The sequence below is a fragment of the Eschrichtius robustus genome, chromosome 3, assembly GCF_028021215.1.
Source record: "Eschrichtius robustus isolate mEscRob2 chromosome 3, mEscRob2.pri, whole genome shotgun sequence".
In the NCBI taxonomy this organism is placed as follows: Eukaryota; Metazoa; Chordata; class Mammalia; order Artiodactyla; family Eschrichtiidae; genus Eschrichtius; species Eschrichtius robustus.
The window spans coordinates 98,137,252-98,158,186 of NC_090826.1; the positions used below are offsets into that span (position 1 = coordinate 98,137,252).

General features: G+C 40.1%; 1 protein-coding gene across 1 annotated transcript; it reads right to left on the reverse strand.

Moving 5' to 3' along the window:
- Nucleotides 1-1,112: 1,112 nt before the first annotated feature.
- On the reverse strand, nt 1,113-20,264 carry LOC137760622 (acidic mammalian chitinase-like). The gene is given in 13 exon segments (XM_068537561.1): nt 1,113-1,459; nt 2,753-2,891; nt 3,933-4,049; nt 4,772-4,839; nt 4,842-4,953; nt 5,120-5,243; nt 5,861-6,019; nt 10,449-10,527; nt 12,973-13,040; nt 14,548-14,604; nt 14,965-15,169; nt 18,973-19,002; nt 20,249-20,264. Coding segments are annotated over 13 exon segments (1,521 nt in total).
- Nucleotides 20,265-20,935: the final 671 nt, after the last annotated feature.

Here is a 20,935-nt window from a genome sequence, read left to right on the forward strand (position 1 = left end):
GCAGCCACATTCAATGTACTTATCTAGACACTGGCCTGGGAGACAGGCCTTTTCCTTCCAGCACAAACTGAAATAACTCAATTATGGTTCCTTCAGAAAGGGCATTAAGTATAGTCTACCTTATCTTTTAATGGGAAGGTCCTTTTGTGCCTACTTAGCCTTCTTAGTAATTATCAGACCAATGGCAAGTCTTCATGTGTCTGGATACCAAAGAGTGAGATGCTGTTAGTGCCTCAAAAAGCTGTAGCCTGCTGTACTCTTCAGGGTCAGCATATGATAAGTGTTAGCTGATGAAAGAAGCACTAGGAGTTGAAACCTACTGGGAGTATGATGCTGAGAGGCCTAATTCCTTAGGGGCCAAGATCTTCTGAAGAAAAATGGTGAAAGACAAGTCCACTGGAAATCAAATTAGAATATTGAGATAATGCTAAATATACCTCAGTCTAAAAACTTTTACTTCATTTAATCTGATCATTTAAAGATTTCTATTATCTTGTCAAGAAGTATTTTTATTACTTGAGATAAATCAAGATTAACATTTCTCACCGCTTTAGCACACCTCCCTCCCTTTTCTCCTTTGGATCCACACACATGCTGCTTTTTTCAGAGGTGGTAATTTAGCATTCATTATTTTTTCTGACTTAGGGTCTTGGGCCCCTTCTTTGGAGGATATTGACAGGGATGAGAGAACATCTTTCACACTGTTTTTTGGTTCATACTCTCAAGGCTTTTGCCAGGGAAGGCAACTCCTCTTTCTAAAATAGTAATCTGATTTGACAAAAAGTAAAAATTTTACTATAGCTTCAGTTAACCTCCAGGGTCCCTTGAAATGCTTAATTGTATATACAAGTACTTAAGAAAGAATACAAATGAATACAAAAAAATAAAGTATACAGTGTCATTTATTTTACATATGGGTTTTGTTCAAGGGGTTTACAGTTTTTTTTAGATCTTAATGGAGTAAAACCTAATTATAATGCTGCTTTAGTAACGTAGGGCTTCCAAATTGACAGATAGATTGATATAATATGTAGACTACATGGAGTATTGGAAGATTAAGTTTGACATGCAGCACAAGAGCATTTGTGACAAAGTAGAATTTTTCCAACATTTTAAATTGAAGGCCAATTACAACACTTGCGGTTCTGGTGGAACACCAGACCCTGAGCACACTGGGAGTGGAAGGTCTTGCCTCCAACACACTGGTGGGACTTGGTGGTGTCTTTAGGATTGCTAAAAATGCCATCTGCTTTACCAGTACAGAAACCTTCATCTCCTCCACTGCCCCCATCACCACCACCTTCTCCACCACTGCTGCTGTCTCCACCGACATTGGCACAGAAACCTTCACTTCCGGGTGTCACTGGTGGGTTGTCTCCACCGATATTGGCACAGGAAACTTCATTTCCGGTTGTCACTGGTGGGTTGTACCAGGTCTTGGTGGCTGGTGGAGTGCATTCTAAAAGAACAAAAAGACCATTTCAGAACATCATCATAAGCTGTTTTTGAATGTAGAAGCAAAAACTATAGACCTCCTCTTATATCAGTTTTGTTCTCCAAGAACTTGAGCCCTGTGAGAGTTCCAAGTTATGGTTGGGAAGAATGTTACAAGGGGACAGATGTCCAAAGCAAGCAGGAAGGGAGAACAAGGGCCATTGGAGTCCTAGCAGGATGTCAGCCCTGGGCTTATGCTACGTTTCCACTGAGGGAGAAGTGAACCCAACCCTACCGTGATTGACCAAGGATTTTATGAGGGGGACTAATTAATACTTGTGTTTTCGTAGAGGAGGCTTATCCATATTTCTGTCATAAGTAATACATCTGCATTTTGTCATCTTGTTAGCCGCAAGTATTATACTTAGATTTTATCATCTTGTTATGTTTTGTTTCTTATGCTTTATTTTTGCTTGTTTCCTTTCAACATTGCTTTTTCTCCCCTTTTTCTCCCTGTGGCAATTCAGACATTTTATATTTCATTTTACTCTATTACTAGAACCCTCTCCACCACTAGAATTTGCTACCTCTTACTCCCTCACTCTATAATTTGAGCCCATCTTTTTATAATCATCTCTTAACAGGTTTTACAATTTAAAAAATCAATTATTCTGTCAATTTCCTGAGAGTAGAGACATACGGAACCCTCATATCTTCTACTTCTCTACCTCCATCTTTAGCCTTACCCCAGGGATGCTTAACCAAGGAACATGCAAAGCCATGTGAAGAGCAGGGGTTTCTCTCCTCACACTGCTGAGTCATGAACCAATCAGCAATGTGAGCCTTTGTGCCTGCTCTTCTTCAAGACCTACCTCCGACCCTCCCCACTAGCACCCAAAGACAAAATCTGTAACTAAAGCAGGTGGGACGTGGCTAACTGGCCTGCTTATGTCTAAGTGATGATATGGTGCACTGCACTGACAGGGAAGCTGTCTAGTTTAGAGAAAATGTCAGCACATGCATCAGACTCACTTTCAAGATATCAGATTCTTCCTCCCAGACAAAATTTTCCTGAGAAGAAAGGCCCACCTCTAGGGTATAAGGTGTATTCAAATCTTTGCCCACATAGCTACTGAACTTAGACTGGCCTCTTGATTGAAAAAAGTATTTCTAAAAAGCCTCTTCCTGTAAATCTGTCCCTTTTTCACATGATGCTCTGTGGCTGCCTCCATGCACTCTTGTCCCTCTGCAGTTGCCAGTCTTGCAGCTTGACCTACATCATCTTTAGAACAATGTGGTGAACTTAGTAGTGATGCACCTGAGGACAAGCCCAGGCGTGACTTCAGCTTGATTGTGAGTGAATATTTGCCCTTATTGCAGAAGGAGCCTAAGAAGTCATCCAGATCAATGGCCCAAATCATGGCCCCACCAAAATTGTTCTCCTTGAGAAAGTCAACCTGCAGACACAAAGAGCACTTGGTAGCCAGAATCAAATGGCATCTACACAACAAAGAATGGAGTACAGGGTGACAAGGGGATATAAGGGAGAAAATTGCAAGTGGGTTGAAACCCTATGAATTTTTTTTTTTTATGAAAGGATATGTGCTTTGTGAATTCAAGGTATGATTGTCTAACTCAGTTCTATTTTTGTTTTCTTGCTCCAGTTAATAAACTCTTGGGTATTAATATAAACAAAGCTAATATTTATTTAATACTAGTAGTCCAAGCTAAGCTACATTTTAACATTCATTACTTGCTTAATCTTCACAGGAACTACTGGGTAGATCCTATTATTATTACTCTTTCACAGATTTCTGGGAACTCACCCAATCCTAGATCAGGACTTGAGAACCAGGTATATCTGACACCAAAGTCTAGACCGTTAACCACTGCACCATACAGCCCCTTTCTCCTCCATGTTGACCACTTTTCTCCTGACCAGGATTCTGTAAAGATGAACTGACAGAGCAGTGCGATGGAAAGAGCCTAGATTCTGAGCCAGATAACATGTTCAATTACTGCCTTTGCATTCTCCAACTATGTAACCTTGGATTAGTCACAGAATCTATGAACCTCAGCTTACACATCTGTAAAATGGAGATGCTATTTCTTACTTCACTGGATTGTGTAGAATCAAGTAAGATAATGGTTGCAAGGCATTTAGGTAAAAATGTAAAGGATTATTTTCATTATTGTCCATGAAAATGTTGGTCTTAGATCTAGCTTATAACCATTTCACATGAATTAGTATAGATTCATATTGGACAAAAATTGGGCAATAAATTTTAAACATATTAGAATATTATACTATATGTCAGTGTATTCTCCTATATATTGTACACTGTATCATTAAATCTATATTTAATCATATTGTTTTCTCTGTCTTGGTGGAAAGGTAAGTCATAATGAGGTTGGTCTACTCCACTTTGTACATATTTAAAACTTTGAAACCACTTAGGATTTGAAGCTAGAATTGTAATTGTTTACACTGTTCATACCTTATATCCATAGCTCTTAATATTGTCATAGCCAACCCACTCAGGGTTTTTATAAGCATATGGAACTTTTTGGTCTTCTATCCAGGCATTTGTGACTTCACTTAGGAATGCGCAGATCTATGGGGGGAGTGAAGAAGGAAACATTATGTCACAGATTATGTCATGTATTGGAGGAGAAAGGACTTAAATGGGAGAAAAATAGTAAGAAATGGGAGACAGATGGAAAAGGGGGCATTGTGAAATATCTACTTTAATTTCACATATTTCTCTAGAAAGTGATTTTGTTTCATAAAATGAAGACACAAATTTATATGAAACCAGGTACAAAGAAGTGAAATTCTAATTCTATAACCACAGGTTAGTTGAGAAATGGTAAGCATGACCAAATGTGCTGAGGTCATTCTTCCACAAACACTCGAGTCTTTGGCAAACACTGCTAACTATTCACCTATCAGTCTGAATTTTTAACACAAGATTTGAGTACATGCAATCAATTCAGGTTGGAAAGAAGATCCAATTATATGCCATCACTAGGCTAAACTACTGAAATCCTTCTCCATCTATTTACATGGATGTAACAGAATTCAGTATAGCTTTGGACTGTAGAAAATATGGTCCCATACACTTCAAAACCCAAAAAGGAAATTCAGCTTGGTTTTTTTAAGTGAAAAGTATTCCACAGTCATCAACCTGCCTTTTCACAGGCTGCTATGCTCAGAGCTGTTAGATCTGTGAAAGCTGGGATATAGGATCTCAAGAGCAGAGGAGTAACAAAATGACTTGGAGAGTGGAAGAATTTTCCCCAGGGCATTTTAGCCTGAATTAGCTGTGTTAGTTACCTCATAGTAAGTCCAGAATCCAGCCTCACCTGTGTAAGGACCAGATGACCCTGCTCCAGAGACTGGGCACAGACTGAGGTGTCAGAAGTGCTGAGCCAGAAAGTCCTCCCATAGGTGAGGAACCCCATGATGAGCTTCTCTGAAGGGACCCCATTGTCTCTCCAGGGCTTCATGGCATATTCCTGCAGAAGGTAACACAGACATTATTCCTTACCAGTGTTTTCTCCATATGATTGACAAAGTCTAGCTAATTGTCCCCCAAAGAGAAACCCTGTTTTCCAACAACCAAGGTTCCCAATCCCTTCCCTGTCTTCCGTCTGCATATGATTTGGGCCTTTTCTTTTTTACACAGTTGAAAGAACATATGTCGCCTTGATCCTTGCATCCTACACACAGGGGACTGTTGTGTCTTGTACTCGTGTCCCAGACATGATGGAAGTCATAGGTCATCACACTGATGAAATCAAGAAGCCTGGAGCAAGAGATTTTGAGCCATCAAGATCCTGGGAGCATTTTCTTATGGACAATTTAAGAGCAAGAAATGGTAGCTGTGGAAACTCATGATGTCAAGTAGATATCCATATGGCCCCACTAATGTGGCTTCCTGGGTGTTATCTTCTGTGACTTCCATAGGGCTAGATAGAAAGTCTCCTTTACTTCCTTGAAATAAACAGGGCAAATCCAGAGCAGAAGGTAAGAAAACATGGTAGTTAGAGCATGTGTCTCAGAAACACATGTCTCTAGGGCCATGGGAGTTGCAGGTGAATAGCTCTCCTATTGTTTTGTCAATAATAGCTTTTTAAAAAATTTTATAGCCTTTTTCAAAAGAAACTGTTAATGAGGTTAGCTGTTACATATAAAGATTTTCCAAGGTCTTGAATCTTGTTCCTCTTTCCCCCAAAGCCTACTACAGTGACAATTTAAAGGGGTCACCACCTTATCCCAGAACCACTTCAAACATTGTTGGCAATTGATGGTACCAACTTTCTCAACATTATGTTTACACAACTACTTGGAAAGCTTTCTACCAAAACGTTTAGGTATCTCTGCTCTGGGATTTGGAGAACCTGAGAGACTCCTCACACTCACTTTCCAATCTCTGCAATTTCATATCCCACATCAATGGTCCCTTTGCCTGCAGACACAGCTGCTGTGATCAGCAGTCTGGGTTTTCCTCTTTCTTTAGCCTCTTCTTCAAAAGCCTGTAGCATTTCCTGGAGAGAAAAGAGGGTGAATTTTAGTGGCTGTCTTCAGTATCTATTTCCTATGGTGAGTACTTCTTGAGATGGTTTCCAGCTCATAGCAATTCCCCATTTCTGGAAATAGCCCTTGAAATATAGGGATAGATTCTGGTAAGGTATAACTTGGAACAAAGATAAAAACAGTAAGAGTCCTTGAATCTAAGTCTCATTTAATGACAATTCTAGAGAAAAAGACCAGGAACTCCTGGCAGAGGATCTAGAAACTCTCTTCCTTGCTGTGACTTCGTTCTCCCTTTTGAAGCTCTATCCTCAGCATTTGTTCTTTCCTGCCTCTAGCCTTTGCAAATGCTTTTATCGCTTCCTTAGAAAATTCTTCCTATCCTTTGTATTCCTGGTTGCTTTTATATCTTCATGTTGTTGCTCAAATGTCGCTTCTTTGAGTAGACTCCCCTGACCATCTTATTTGCTGCTATCATTGCTCTTATCATGATTGACAATTACTTATTCATTTATTTGTTTGTTTTGCTCTGTATCCTCCACTATGCTGTAATCCCCACAAGAGCAAGTATCACATTTATCTTACTCACTGCTCTGTATCCAGTGTGAAGCACAGTGTCTGGATCATAGAATGCACTCAATACTTACTGAATGAATGACATAATGAAAGGTTCCTTCTTCTTGATTCAAGAATTTCTTGGAAGAGAGGATTCAAGATGGAAGTGTAGAAGGACTCTGAACTGACTCCTCCCATGGATACAACAAATCTACTACTACATATGGAAAAATTCCCTCCAGAAATGGCCTGAAAACTGGATGAATAGAGTCTCCACAACAAAGGGTAAAAGGACAGCATTGAGATGGGTAGAAGAAACAGAGATACAGTCACATCAAGGAAAAACCACACTCCAGCCACAGTGATCCACAATCATGAAGTATAACAAAGGTAGAGTTACCTGAAACTAACACAACATTGTACATCAACTATACTCAAATAATTTTTTTTTAAAAGTACAGTTATTTTCCCTGAGGAATAAAAGTTTCGAGTTCCACATCAGGCAAACTAAGCCTTAGATCCTTCTCAGGAGATACAAACCCTGCCCTCCCCAAACCACTGAGTTTAAAAACCAATGTGAAATACTCCCAGGAAAACCATAGAACTACAGGGAAAGGAAAACTCATTTTTAAAGGGCCCACACACAGTCTCTCTTGACACAAAAACCTGCACAAAATCACCAGATTGAAAAGTGCATGGACCATAGATGAAAGGGACACACTTTCTAATCCTGAAGCATCTGCTATAGAGTAAGGACCAGCTGGGATGATCCCTGGGGACTGAGACCCTAGTGGGCGCTATTTTTGCCATCTCAGGCTACCTTACTAATACTGGCACTGGTGGCACCATATTGGAAATCTCCATCTAATCTGTGGGTGCACACTGCTAAGAGCCCTGCCTACCTCTGTGTTTTGGCAGTGCCTCACAGCCAGCCAGGAAATAACCCTGCTGGGCACTGGTGGGCACAGCCCCACTGCAGTTCTGAGGGCCAGCCCTATCCCCCAGCATATGACAGCCCTGAAGATAATCTTTGCAGCCATTATATGGCCAGCTCTGCCCACAGGTACCCAGCAGCCACCATGGATGAGTCTCACAGCCATTCTGGGACCAGCCAACCCACTAGTAACTGGCAGCCACCATGACTCGGCCCCACAGGCATTCCAGGAGCTACCGCTGACCACCAGCATCCAGCAGCCACTATGGTGAGACCCCATAGGCAATTTGCAGGGCCAATCCCGCATACTAGTGTGCTGTCATAGTATCTGTGACTCCACAACAACAGGAAAACATATGCAGCCCACATAGGGGACATGGCTTGTGCACATTGCTCTGGTGGCCAATTAGGATAGTTCTTCTGAACCCCACAGGACATCTCCTATATAAAGCCAGTCTTTCAAGACTGGGAGTGGTAGCTGATTTACCTAATACATCAAAACAAACACAGAGAATTAGGCAAAATGAGTAGACAGAAGAATATGTTCCAATCAAAAGAACAAGACAAAAATCTCAGAAAAAAAATGAAATGAAATGGTGATAACCAACCTACCTGATAAAGAGTTCAACATAATGGTCATAAAGATGCTCCCTGAACTCAGGAGTAGAAGGGAAGAACACAATGACAGCATCAACAGAGAGATAGAAAAATATTTTTAAAAAGTAAACAGAAGTTATAACTGAGCAGAAAAATACACTAGATGTGTTCAACAACAGATTACAATAGTAGTCAAACAAATCAGTGAGCTAAAAGGCAAAGCAATGGAACTCATCCAGACAGAGCAGCAAATTGAACAAAAAATTTTAAAAAGTGAAGATACTTTAAGGGACCTTTGGTACAACAACAAGTAGCATAACATTCACATTATAGGGGTCCCAGAAGTAGAAGAGAAAGAGAAAGGGACAGAAAAACTTATTTGAAGAAATAGTAGCTGAAGAATTCCTAATCTGGGGAAGGAAACAGACATCCAGGTCCAGGAAGCTTGGAGAGTTTCGAATAAATTGAACCCAAAGAGACATGCACCAAGACAGATTGTAATTAAAATGGCAAAAGTTAAGGAAAAAGAATCTGCTGCTTTTAGGAGAGCAGCAAGGGAAAAACAATTTGTTACATACAAGTGAAACTCCATAAGGCTGTCAGCAGATTTTTCAGCAGAAACCTTACAAGCCAGTAGGAAGTGGCATGACATATTCAAAGTACTGAAAGGAAAAAACTTCCAACAAAGAATTCTCTACCCAGCAAGGTTATCATTCACAATTGAAGGAGAGATTATGAGTTTCCAAGATAAACAAAAGCTAAAGGAGGTCACCACCACTAAACTGGCCTTATAAGAAATGTTTAAGGGACTTCTTTAAGATGAAAAAAAGGCACTAATTAATAATTTTTAAAAATATGAAAGCAAAAATCTCACTTGAAAATGTAAATATATTTTTTAAAAAGTAGTGGATCAATCACTAATAAAGTAAATGTGAAGGTTAAAAGACAAATGTAATAAAATTAACTAAAATTACAATAATCAGTTAAGAGTTACATAAAATAAGGTGTAAGCAAAAGTATAAAATGTGGGAGAGATTAAAAGGGGATATTTACATAGAATGTTATATATGAACTTCATGGTAACTACATGAAAAAAAAACTTTAAATGTAAATGGACTAAATTCACAATCATAAGACATAGAATGGCTGAATGAATAAAGAAACAAATCCATCTATATGCTGCCTACAAGAGACTCACTTCAAAAATAAAGACACACGTAGACTGAGGTGAAGGGATGGAAAAAAATATTTCATGCAAAAGGAAGTTAAAAAGAAATTTAGAGTAGCTAAACTCATACCAGAGAAAATAGACTTTAAAATAAACACTGTAATAAAGACAAAGAAGGGCATTACATAATGACAAAGGGGTCAATCCAATAAGAAGCTGTAACATTTGTAAATGTATATGCACCCAACAGAGGAGCACCAAGATATATAAAGCAATTATTAACGTACTCAAAGGGAGAAATTTAAAGCAATAGTAATAGTAGGGGAGTTATCACCCTCTTACATCAATAACAGATCATCCAGACAGAAAATCAAGAATAAAACAGTGGATTTAACACATTAGATCACATAGCTTTAGAGATATATACAGAACATTCCATCCAGACTAGCAAAATACACATTTTTTTCAAGTTCATATGGAAGGTTCTTCATGATAGATCACGTGTTAGGTCATAAAACAAGTCTCAATAAATTCAAGATTGAACTTATATAAAGTATCTTCTATAACCACAGTGATATGAAACTAGAAATCAATCATGAGACAAAAATGAGAAAAACAACAAAATGTGGAGATTAAACAACAATGCTATGAATAACCAATGGACCATCAAGAAAATTAAAGGAGAAATCAAAAAATACCAAGAGACAAATGAGAATAGAAATATGACATGCCAGAATCCATCAGATGCCGCAATGGTGGTTCTGAGAGGGAACTTCATAGTAAAACAGACCTACATCAAGAAAAAAGAAAAATCTCAAGTAAACAATCTAACTTTACCAAAAGGAACTAGAAGAAGAACCAAAAAGATCAATGAAATTAAGAGCTGTTTCTTTGAAAAGATAAATAGAATCAATAAGGCATTAGGCAGACTAACAGAGAGAGAGAGAGGGAGAGAACAAGTAAATTAAATCAGAAATGAAAGAGGAGAAGTTACAACTGATACCACAGAAATACAAAGGATAATAAGATACTACTAAGAACAATTGTAAGCCAATAAATTGGTCACCTAGAAGAAATGGATAGATTTCTAGAAACATACAATCTTTCAAGACTGAATTATGAAGAAATGGAAAATCTGAATAGACTGATTACTAAGGAGATTGAAACAGTAATCAAAAATCTTCCAACAAACAAAAGCTCAGGACCACATGGCTATTTAATACCTATCTTTCTCAAACTCAATTGAAAAGGAGGGAAAATTTTCACACATTTTACGAAGCCAGAATTGCCCTGATACCAAATCTAGACAAGGACCACACACAAAAAAAACTATAGGCCAATACCCTTGATGAACATAGATGCAAAAGTTCTCAATAAAAATATTAACAAACCAAATCCAACAATACAATAAAAGGATCAGATGCTACTATCAAGTGTGATTTATACCAGGGATGCAAGGATGGTTCAGCACATACAGATCAATCAAGGTGATACATCACGTTAACAAATGAAGGATAAAAAACATATGATCATCTCAATAGATGTAGAAAAAGCAGTTGACAAAATTCAAGATCCATTTATGATAAAATCTTTCAATAAAGGAGGCATAGAGGGAATGTATCTCAACATAAAAAGGCCATATATGATAAATCTACCTCCAATATATTCAATAGTGAAAAGCTAAAAGTTTTTCCTCTAAGATCACGAGCAATACAAGGATGCCCATTCTCACCACTTCTACTTAACATAGTGTTTGGAAGTCCTAGCCACAGCAGTTAGGCAAGAAAAATAAATTAAGACATTCAAACTGAAAAGGAAGAAATAAACTGTCACTATCTGTAGACGACATGATGCTATATATAGAAATCCCTAAAGACTCCACCAAAAAAAAAGTAAGAATAAATGAATTCAGTAAAATCGCAGAATACAAAATTAATATACAGACATCTGTTACATTTCTATACAATAATAATAAACTAACTAAGAAAGAGAAATTAAGAAAACAATCCCATTTACAATTGCATCTCAAAGAATAAAATACCCAGGAATAAATTTAACCTAGGAGGTGAAAGACTTGTACTCTAAAAACTATAAGACATTGATGAAACAAATTGAAGACAATGAAAATACATGAAAGTATAAGCCATTCTTGTGGACTGGAAGAATTAATATTGTTGAAAAGTCCATACCAAAGCACTTCATAGATTCAATGCAATCCCTATCAAAATACCTATGGCATATTCACAGTATTGGAACAAATATTCTAAAATTTGTATGGGACCACAAAAGACCTTATATTCTCATATCATACTCCCTGATTTCAAACTATACTACAAAGCTATAGTAATCAAAACAGTATGGTACTGCCACAAAAATAGACACAGAGATCAATGGAAAAGAATTGATTCCCCAGAAATAAATCCATGCATGTAGACAATTAATCTATAACAAAGGAGCAAATAACATATAATGATAAAAGACATTTTCTTCAATAAATAGTGTTGGGAAACTTGGATGGCCGCACACAAAAGAATTAAACTCGACTACTCTCTTACACCATACACAAAAAATAACTCAAAATGGATTAAAGATGTGAATTCAAGACTTGAAACCATGAAATTTTTGGAAGAAAACTTAGGTAGTAACCTCATTAACATTGGTCACAGAGACATTTTTGGGGATCTGACTCCAAGGCAAGGGAAACATAAGCAAAAATATACAAACAAAATTACATTAAACTAATAAGCTTCTTTACAACAAACAAAACCATCATCAAAACAAAATTCAACCTACTGAATGGGAGAAAATATTTGCAAATCATATATCTGATAAGGGGTTCATATCTAAAATATGTAAAGAATTCAGAAAATTCAAGACCAAAAAACCCCAAACACTCCAATTAAAAAATGGGCAGAGGATCTGAATCGATATTTTTTCCAGAGAAGACATACAGATGTCCCACAAGCACATGAAAGGATGTTCAACATCATTAATCAAAACCACAATAAAATATCCTCTCACAACTGTTAAAATGGCTATTATTCAAAAGACAAGGAATAACAAATGTTGGACAGGATGTGGAGAAAAGAGAACCCTCATACTTTGTTGGTGGGATTATAAATTGGTGCAAGCATTGTAGAAAACAGTATGGAGATTACTCAAAAAATTAAGGATAGAACTACCATATGACCCAGCTATTACACTTCTGGGTATTTATCCAAAGAAAATGAAAACACGAATTAAAGAAAATATGTTCCCCTATGTTCACTGAAGCATTATTTACAATAGCCAAGATATGGAAGCAACCTAAGTGATCAAAACATGGTATACGTGTGTGTATATATATATAAATGGTATTCTACTCAGCCTTAAAAAAGAATGAAATTCTGCCATTTGCAACCACATGGATGGAACTTGAGTGTATTATGCTAAGTGAAATGAGTGAGATGGAGAAAGACAAATACCATATTATTTTAATCATAGGTGGAATCTGAGGAAAAAACCCAGCAAACAAACAAAATAAAACAAAAACAAAGTCATAGATACAGTGAACAAACTGGTCGTTACCAGAGGGGAAGAGGGTTGTGAGGTGGGTGAAATGGGTGAAGGACATTAACTGCATGGTGATGGCTAATAACTAGACTTATGACTGTGATCACTCTGTAATGTATACAGATGTTGAACTATCATGCTGTATACCCGAAGCATATATAAAAGCATATATATTGATGAAGCATATATATTGACGAAGGAAGTCAATGACAGAACAGATGAAGATTTTGATTTTGGCAGCTGTGGAGACCATGGTGGTGAATCTAGGCAGAGAGTTTGTCTGTATTAACATCACAGATCCAGGAATAATCCCCACAACGTCTCTGATATCAATTTTTATTATGCATTTTATAGTAGCCACCATTGGATTTTTACAGTTAAGGTGAACTCAAAGTGTTAATGTTAATTAGTAGATAAGTGTTTATAATTAAAACTTTATTTTCTTCAGTATACCCATTCAATAATATTCTCTATTTATTTATAATATCAATGGTACATGTGCACTTAAATTATTAGTGAGATCTTTCAGGGGCAGTGGTTTAGATATCACAGTTCTTTGATCCTAAGATGTTCATTTTTTATATTTACTGTTTCTAAAATTAAGATGTGATTTATAATATGTGAATACGTTTAATGAAGCCCTTCTGACTCCCAAAGATGTGTTATTAAATATACTTAGTCTTGTACTTAAAGTTGCCTTGAAATCTAGAAAAATTAGTTCGTCTGTCATAGTCAGCAATTTTATACTCTATAAACACATTTTTAAACCCTCTTGGTTAGTTCTTGATTATAACGAGCCTGTGGTAAACCCTTTGTAACCTGGATCAAAACCTCCCTAATTTATCTTCTTTTTTTTCTTTTCTTTTTGCTTTTAGTTCAGGTATTCAATAGCAATTAAGTTTTTTTTTAATTGAAATAAACTGACTAGTGCAAACTGAGTTACCTAAAAAGGGAGGGGGGACATATTGTTTGGAGTTATGGGAATTGACCTGCAAAGATTTTCCTGTATAAGTGATTTGTGAGCAAGATAAGAAAAAAACTCTATTGGTGGAGTGGACTTGAGGCAGAAGAAATATTGATCAAATACCAAAGGTGAGAATTAGCTTGTTATCTGATAGGTAACTGCCAGAAATTTCACTTGGCTATTTGAGAATAAAAACACTCATTGCAACTTGTTCCATCATTGCATTTTAGGAGTAGCTGCCTACCTCTGAAGAATTTTGGAGGGAAGAAGAGAGAGGCAAGTTACTTTTCATGTCAAATAACTTTGTGATCTCTAATTTCAAAATAATTATAGGAAGGCCTTACTTTCAGAATTTAAAAAGTAGTTTACCACTGACTTGGATAACTTTTTACATACAAATCTAGTCTAACCTCATCATCTCTTTTTTCCAACTCAGAATCAAAAAGCCTGTGAGGTTACCAATCCTTTCTCACTGCTTCCCGGAAGAAAAGCCTATGACTCAACCCAGGGCTCATATTCTCATGAGGACCCAAGTGCTTCTCCATCACCACGCCAGTTCTTTCTCACTCACCATTCTTCACATTCTTTTGAGTGTTTGCCCACCATTTTCTCCATACTATTTCTATGTTTCCACATCTGCTGCAGTCAGCCCTTCCCACCTGCAGACAGTATCTTCTTAAGTACCAGTCTCTTTCCACCTGGAATATCCATTTTCACCTACCCACTGGTATCACATTTTCCCACCCCAGCCTGAAGGATTCTTCCTTTTGCCTCCACCCTCATATTCTGGCCATAGAAAGACTTACTTCTGAGTGCCAAAATTCCAGCCACCAACAGCCAGCAAAGTGACCAGATCTCTGTTGCTGCAGAAAGAAACAAACAGACACTTTTTAGTGAGACCTCTGTGAGCTTGCAGGATACAGGTACTGCCAAAACAACTCTGCTATCCTCATTCTTGACTCTCTGGGAAATAGGCAGCCACCAAGTACAAGCTCTAAAGTCCCCATGGCAAGTGCGCCTCTCCATCTGCCCACGTTAGTCTTTACATCATAGTTTAGCATACATGTGTCAGAAATCTGTGTATTCTTTTCAGGAAAAAACTATCTGCAAGGGACTTTGCCTCTCAGAATCTTATGATATTTGGGAATAAATTGGAGACTGAACTTGGGCTCTCCATTATCCCTCGCTGACTCCCACTCACCGTGGATTCAATTCCCATTGACCAGTCTTTCAGGGTTTGGAACTGAGTATACAGGACATCAATATCATTCCATTCATAGGGAGCAATCTTGTTGTCATTCATGGTGGCAAAGGCATATATCAGGTGTGTGCACAGACATGGGTCCACATCCCTGGGGAAGAACTTGGCTGGTTCTGGTCGATACTGCGACCAGTTGGTAAAGTAGCACACTATCTTATAGGCTGAGCCTATGAGAGAAAGCAGCAGCCATTGTGGTGCAAGTCTCCACTGTCTGTGTCACTTGCTGATGACCTCTTCAAGGGGAAGGGCTACCTAAGTGTTCACATGACAGATACCTGGTAGATACTGCTGCACTCCTTTCCCAGGCCTATGAAGGACCTGGCTAAACAGTCATGACACTTTTGTGAACAGAATCTCAGCAAGACCTATGCATCTTTCATGACTCAGAAAGCTTTAAATCAATTCAAGTCAACACATAAAATAAAATCAATTCACCATCATAGCAGCAAGTGGTGAAGTTAATTATGCTCCTTGGGTACTATTCATAACTTCAAAGACTACTCAAGTTCATTACCAATAAAACAAATACCTTTTGTAGATGGCATATGATGTGACTGATGCTTTATTTAGAGGTTTTATATGCATTGTTTTACTTAAATTTTAATACCCATACGGCCTTATGGGGGAAACATTCTCATTTTTAGATGAGACTCAGAACTACTCAAGGCTGAAAGATAAAGATGAATACCAATTCATTCATCCATTTGTTCCCCAAATATTTATTGTGCATGCACTATTTCCAGGCAGTCTTGCTCTGAAGCTCACGCTCTTCCCACTCTCCTCTCCTGAGTCCCCATATCTGGGCCTTAGTAATATTTCACATCCACAGACCAATGCTTAGTTATTAGAAAGAATGTGAGGACATTTGAGGGGAAAAGAAGACAACACAAAGAAGAGTATAGACTACTAGGTAATAGACACTATTCTTGGCATTAGAATATTGGGTTAAGTCCTGGTGCTGAACAACCAAGGACAAGTCGCTTCCCTTCTCTGTGCTTTAGTTTTCCCACCTATAAAATGAGGCATTCTGGATTAGATGAGCTATATGTCCCCTCCCAGTGTTGACTTTCTGAGATCAAGCAAAACAGGCTGGGGTTAGTCCTAGTCCTGACATCACAAAACAGGTCTTAGTCCTGACATAGCAAAAGGAGAAGGAAATGCAGACTTGGAAGAAAGGAGGGAAAGAGGCGTAACTATCAGGAAAATTGGAGTGTGGATAGGAGGCTGTGTTACTCCTTACCTAGTTGTACCTGCAGCAGAACAGCCAAGCTTGCAACAAACAAAGAAACAAAATACAAAAACCAGGCGTCCTCAGATGGGTTTCCCAGTTAGGACCTGCTGTACTCAGGAGACTTCCAGGACATCAAGGGCCTTTGGATTTATCAGTGGCATTTCCCCAGGACCCCATTTCATCACTCTCAGGCGTGGATCCCAAGTTCCTCTATCCACAGCCTGAGGCATGGGGGAATCCCTTATGTACAAGGCTCACTGAAACAGAAACCTGCCCTCCTCCCCATCCCCAGGGACACCCCATGACCTGTGGGAAGGAAGAAGGGCAAAAAGAGTAGGAGACTCACAGGCCCAGAGCAGCATCCTTCCCATTGTGCCTACACACTGACCACCTTGGGCAGCCTCTTGACCCAGCCGTATATAAGGAGAAGACCCCTTTTGTCACTATGGGAAGCACAGCTGCCATCTCATGACCACAGGTGCCCAAGGGTGTCACGTTCATATCGCCACCCATCCCATCTCATCCAGATTCATGAGAATCTAAGCGGGAGAGAATCCAGGAGAGTTCCCTCACCAGCCCAGGCCTGGCTACTCTGAGAGAACTGCTTACAATTGGAAGCCTTAGCTCAGCACTGAGGTCAAGTCCCTCAGGGGATGTGGAAGCCGAGAGAAGGAATGAAGGGCACAGTGTTAGAATCAGGGTCCCAAGGTACAAGGCCCAGGGCCAGAAAAACACATGGTGGGAGGGTTTAGTTGTGATGTTAAGCATTCATTTAAGGCATGTAACTTTCTTCCTACAGGACCAGGCCCTACTTTTAAGGCCAGTGGCAAGGGTCCTAGAAGGAACCTGGTTCATGGAAGGGGCAGGATTAGCCCTGCTCATCTTCTCCCCCTTGTCCCCTAGTGATTTTACTACCACAGTGCTGGAGGGGAAGGACAGGGGCAGACATAGGATGCTGCAGCTCCCAGCTCTCCCCCCTTATTCCAGCTCAGGGAAGAGATAGGGAGAGAGCAGCTGCTGCCAGAGAAACATGGACCTTGTACCTCTGCCCTCTCCTCCTCATTCTGGGAGGAGTGGTGGCATTAGGTGTGTAAAGAACATTGTGTCCTATTTTTGCTAGAGCTTGACTCCTTAGGAAAAACATATGAGATTGGGGTTTTGGTGGGGTGAGAGGTGTGGCTGGGAGAGTAGTCAGTGCTACAAGGAGTTGCAGAGGTCAGGGCCTGTTTTATCTCACCTGATGCCCCAAGGCCATAGACTTGCCACTGCCAGCAGCCACATCACTCAAACCTAGGCCTAAGCCAGACCGGCAGATAAGAGTGGGCACAGGTACAGGGGCAGCTGTCAGCCTTGGCCTTAAAGCAAGTCCCCAGGCTGAGCCAAGAATTTCTTCAGTGTATCTGGCCTCCTTTAAGTCATCTTGAGTTCATCTTTGGATCCCTGGAAGTTGACACAGATTAGGCACTTGACACAAGTTGGTTGAATAAATGGATGTCTCTTCTTCAACAGTTCTGGTGTTGGGCAATCTCATGGTCAAATATCAACAACCAAGCTATTCCTGACTCTATTCATTATCTGTTGCTGTATAACAAATTATCCCCAAATGTAGACACTTAAAACAATAAGAAATATGTATTATTTCATATAGAGTCTATAACTCAGGAGCAGCTTGGCTGAGTGGTCCTGGATTGGGTTCTCTCATGAGAACTGCAGGTTGCAGTCAAGATGTTGACTGGAGCAGGGGGACTTCCTTGGTAGTTCAGTGGTTAAGAATCTGCCTTCCAATGCAGGGGACGTGGGTTCGATTCCTGGCCAGGGAACTAAGATCCCACATGCTGCAGGGCAACTAAGCCCGTGCACCGCAACTACTGAGCCCGCGCGCTTTGGAGCCCATGCACCACAACTAGAGAGAAGCCGCGTGCCACAACGAAGAGCCCATGCGCGGCAGCAAAAGATCCCACTTGCCGCAATGAAGATCCCGCGTGCCGCAACTAAGACCCGACGCAGCCAAATAAATAAATAAATATTTTAAAAATATATATATATAAAAGATGTTGACTAGAGCAGTTATTGAAGGCTTGACTGGGTCTGAAGGATTCATTCCTAAAATAACTCACTCACATGGCTGGCAAGCTGGCACTGGCTGTTGGCAGAAGATCTCAGTACCCCTTGTGGCCTCTCTTTAGGGCTGCTGGAATGTCAGCTGGTTCTCTCAGGGTACGTGAACCAAGAAAGAGCATGATAGAAAGGTCTGAGCCCCACATCAGGCTCCCCAGTCTGGTGACCTCGTGACCCTGTGGTCACTGGACGGGGGTGGGGGTTTTGACTAGACTGAATCTCTGCCCCTCTTACCTGTCTTGATGTTGCCTTTCCTTTATATCCTTAGTGGTAGAAAATCTGTTTTGCTAGTCTTCAGGTCATTTTCAGAGCTAGTTTTTTTTTTTTTTTCAACATCTTTTTTGGAGTATAATTGCTTTACAATGGTGTGTTAGTTTCTGCTTTATAACAAAGTGAATCAGCTATACATATACATATATTTCTATATCTCCTCCCTCTTGCGTCTCCCTCCCTCCCTCCCTTCCTTCCTTCCTTCCTTCATTCCTCTATTTATTTTTTTGTAACAATTTTGAGTATCCTACAGGAGGTAGAGACTCCAGTTCTCTCAGATTTTCAAATATGTCTAAGTCTGCTGATGGTGGAAACTCCTCTATCAAAAGGAAAGACACTCATGATGCTTACCAAGCTGCAGCTGCAGCAATACAACCAAACCTGTAAAAAGACAAGAAACAAATCCATGACTCAGCTCGGGGCTTCCCAGGGAAGCTACAGACCTGTTGCACTGCTAGGTAACTAACAATGAACAGTCAGCTACTGGTGAGTCCTGTACAGATCTTCCTCTCCACAGCTTGTGCCTAAGCCACCCTGGGGAGGAGGGGGTCCTGGAGCTGGGTTCCCCACCACCTAGTGAGTGGTGAGTAGAAAGAGCATGGGGTCTGAGCAGACACTGTTGTGCTTGAAGCCTTGCTCTTCTCCTTCCAGCTGCAGGATGCTGGATATCTTGTCACACAACACCTAACCTCAATTTGCTTACTGACAAAAATGGGGAGATTAAAACCCACTTCAAAATATATTTGAGGATTAGATGAGATAACCGAAGTGACATTACCTAATGTACAGTCAGAATAAAATAAATGTGTGTTAATTAAACCAGTGGCCTATCTACCTGGCACAGTCATCAAGGCTCCAATGGACTGGATTCTCACCTTCCAACAATGACCTTAAGCCAAGATCTAGCTTATCTACTCTTGTTTTAGCTCAGCTGTATCTTTAGTGGGGGCAAGAGCTGAAAAGCTTTGCATTCTAGCTGAGGCCCAGGATGTCCCAGAATCTGTTGGATCAGCTGCTACCACTGGTGGTGTTCAGCATCCTCAGGTGCTCATGGACCACAGCCTTCCAAAGCTCTTTGGGAGTGGGGTGTTGCCAGGTTAAGGATCTGAGCACTGAGGGTAGCGTTAGTTCTTCCTCCACAGAAGGTGGCACTGGGCAAGATATGGGTGGTGAGAGAGGTGATAGATGAAGGAGTAGAATCATTGTAAAAGTCATTCTATTAAGTGGGACATTGCAGAGAGAAAGGCAGTGAGATTTGGATTGGAAGCAACAGAAGCAGTGCTTTGGGTTAGATGCATTCAGGGAATGCCTGACTTGCTAGGGCACACCTGCTAAGCCTTCGAAATTCAGTACTTTGTTACTTAGCACTTCCTATCAATGTACAGATAGTGTCACTCTTTTTATTCTGGAACCTGGGCATGTATAAGAGAAAGAAAAAGCCAGCAGCCTGACAAAGCAGGGACCTAATGGGATGGCACATGCCAGGACAAGAGAGAAATGACATAGAAAAATCCAAACAAAATCTTTTTACATGGAAGCAAACTTCTGGGTCCCTGCTTTCTGATGCTTGATGGAGAGTATTCTCTGGATTTAGAGGAGAAGAGGGAATTGGGTCTGTGTTACATACCAGTCCAAAGCAGCATCCTTTCCATCACTGCTGCAGTCCCCAAAGAAAGACCTGGCGTCCTGTCGCTTTGTGTAAGATCTGAGCTGAGACGGGCCTCTTTATCTCTGTGACAGTAGAACAGCCTATTGTGTTGTCAACTCCTCACCTGCTGTGGCCAATTTCAGAGGACTTGTTCAGAGAATGCATCAAATCTTCTCAAGAAGATAAAATCCTTTTGCCATGTCTTTGACCATGAGAGGGACAGGGAAGGAGGTCTTGGTCAACATGGCCACCAGGACTGTGGGGAGCTGTTTTTGTGGTTCCTGTGACTTTTGGATAGTAAAGAGGAGAGTCACAGTGGAACTAAGAAAGACGGAAGCTGAGAGCTCCCTGATTTGGGTTAGCTCTAAATTCTGGGTATAGGAGTCTTTCACTTCTGTTTAGGTTTCTCAGCCATGACCATGAGCTAGGAAAATGGCTAGGGTCCTAAGGCAGAAGCGCTACCAGGAATGAAGAATATGCATCTCTCTGGAGTTGTGTCTCCACCAGGTACAGGAACCTGAGGAACCCCAAATGAGGGCTGTGGAACAGAGGGGCCCTGCCAGCAGACCTCTCTTCCTCAAACAAAGGTCTGATCATTCTCTCTCTTTTTCTAAACCCATTGTGGTTCCCATCGATTAGATAATAAAGTCCAGACTTTTAGCAAGG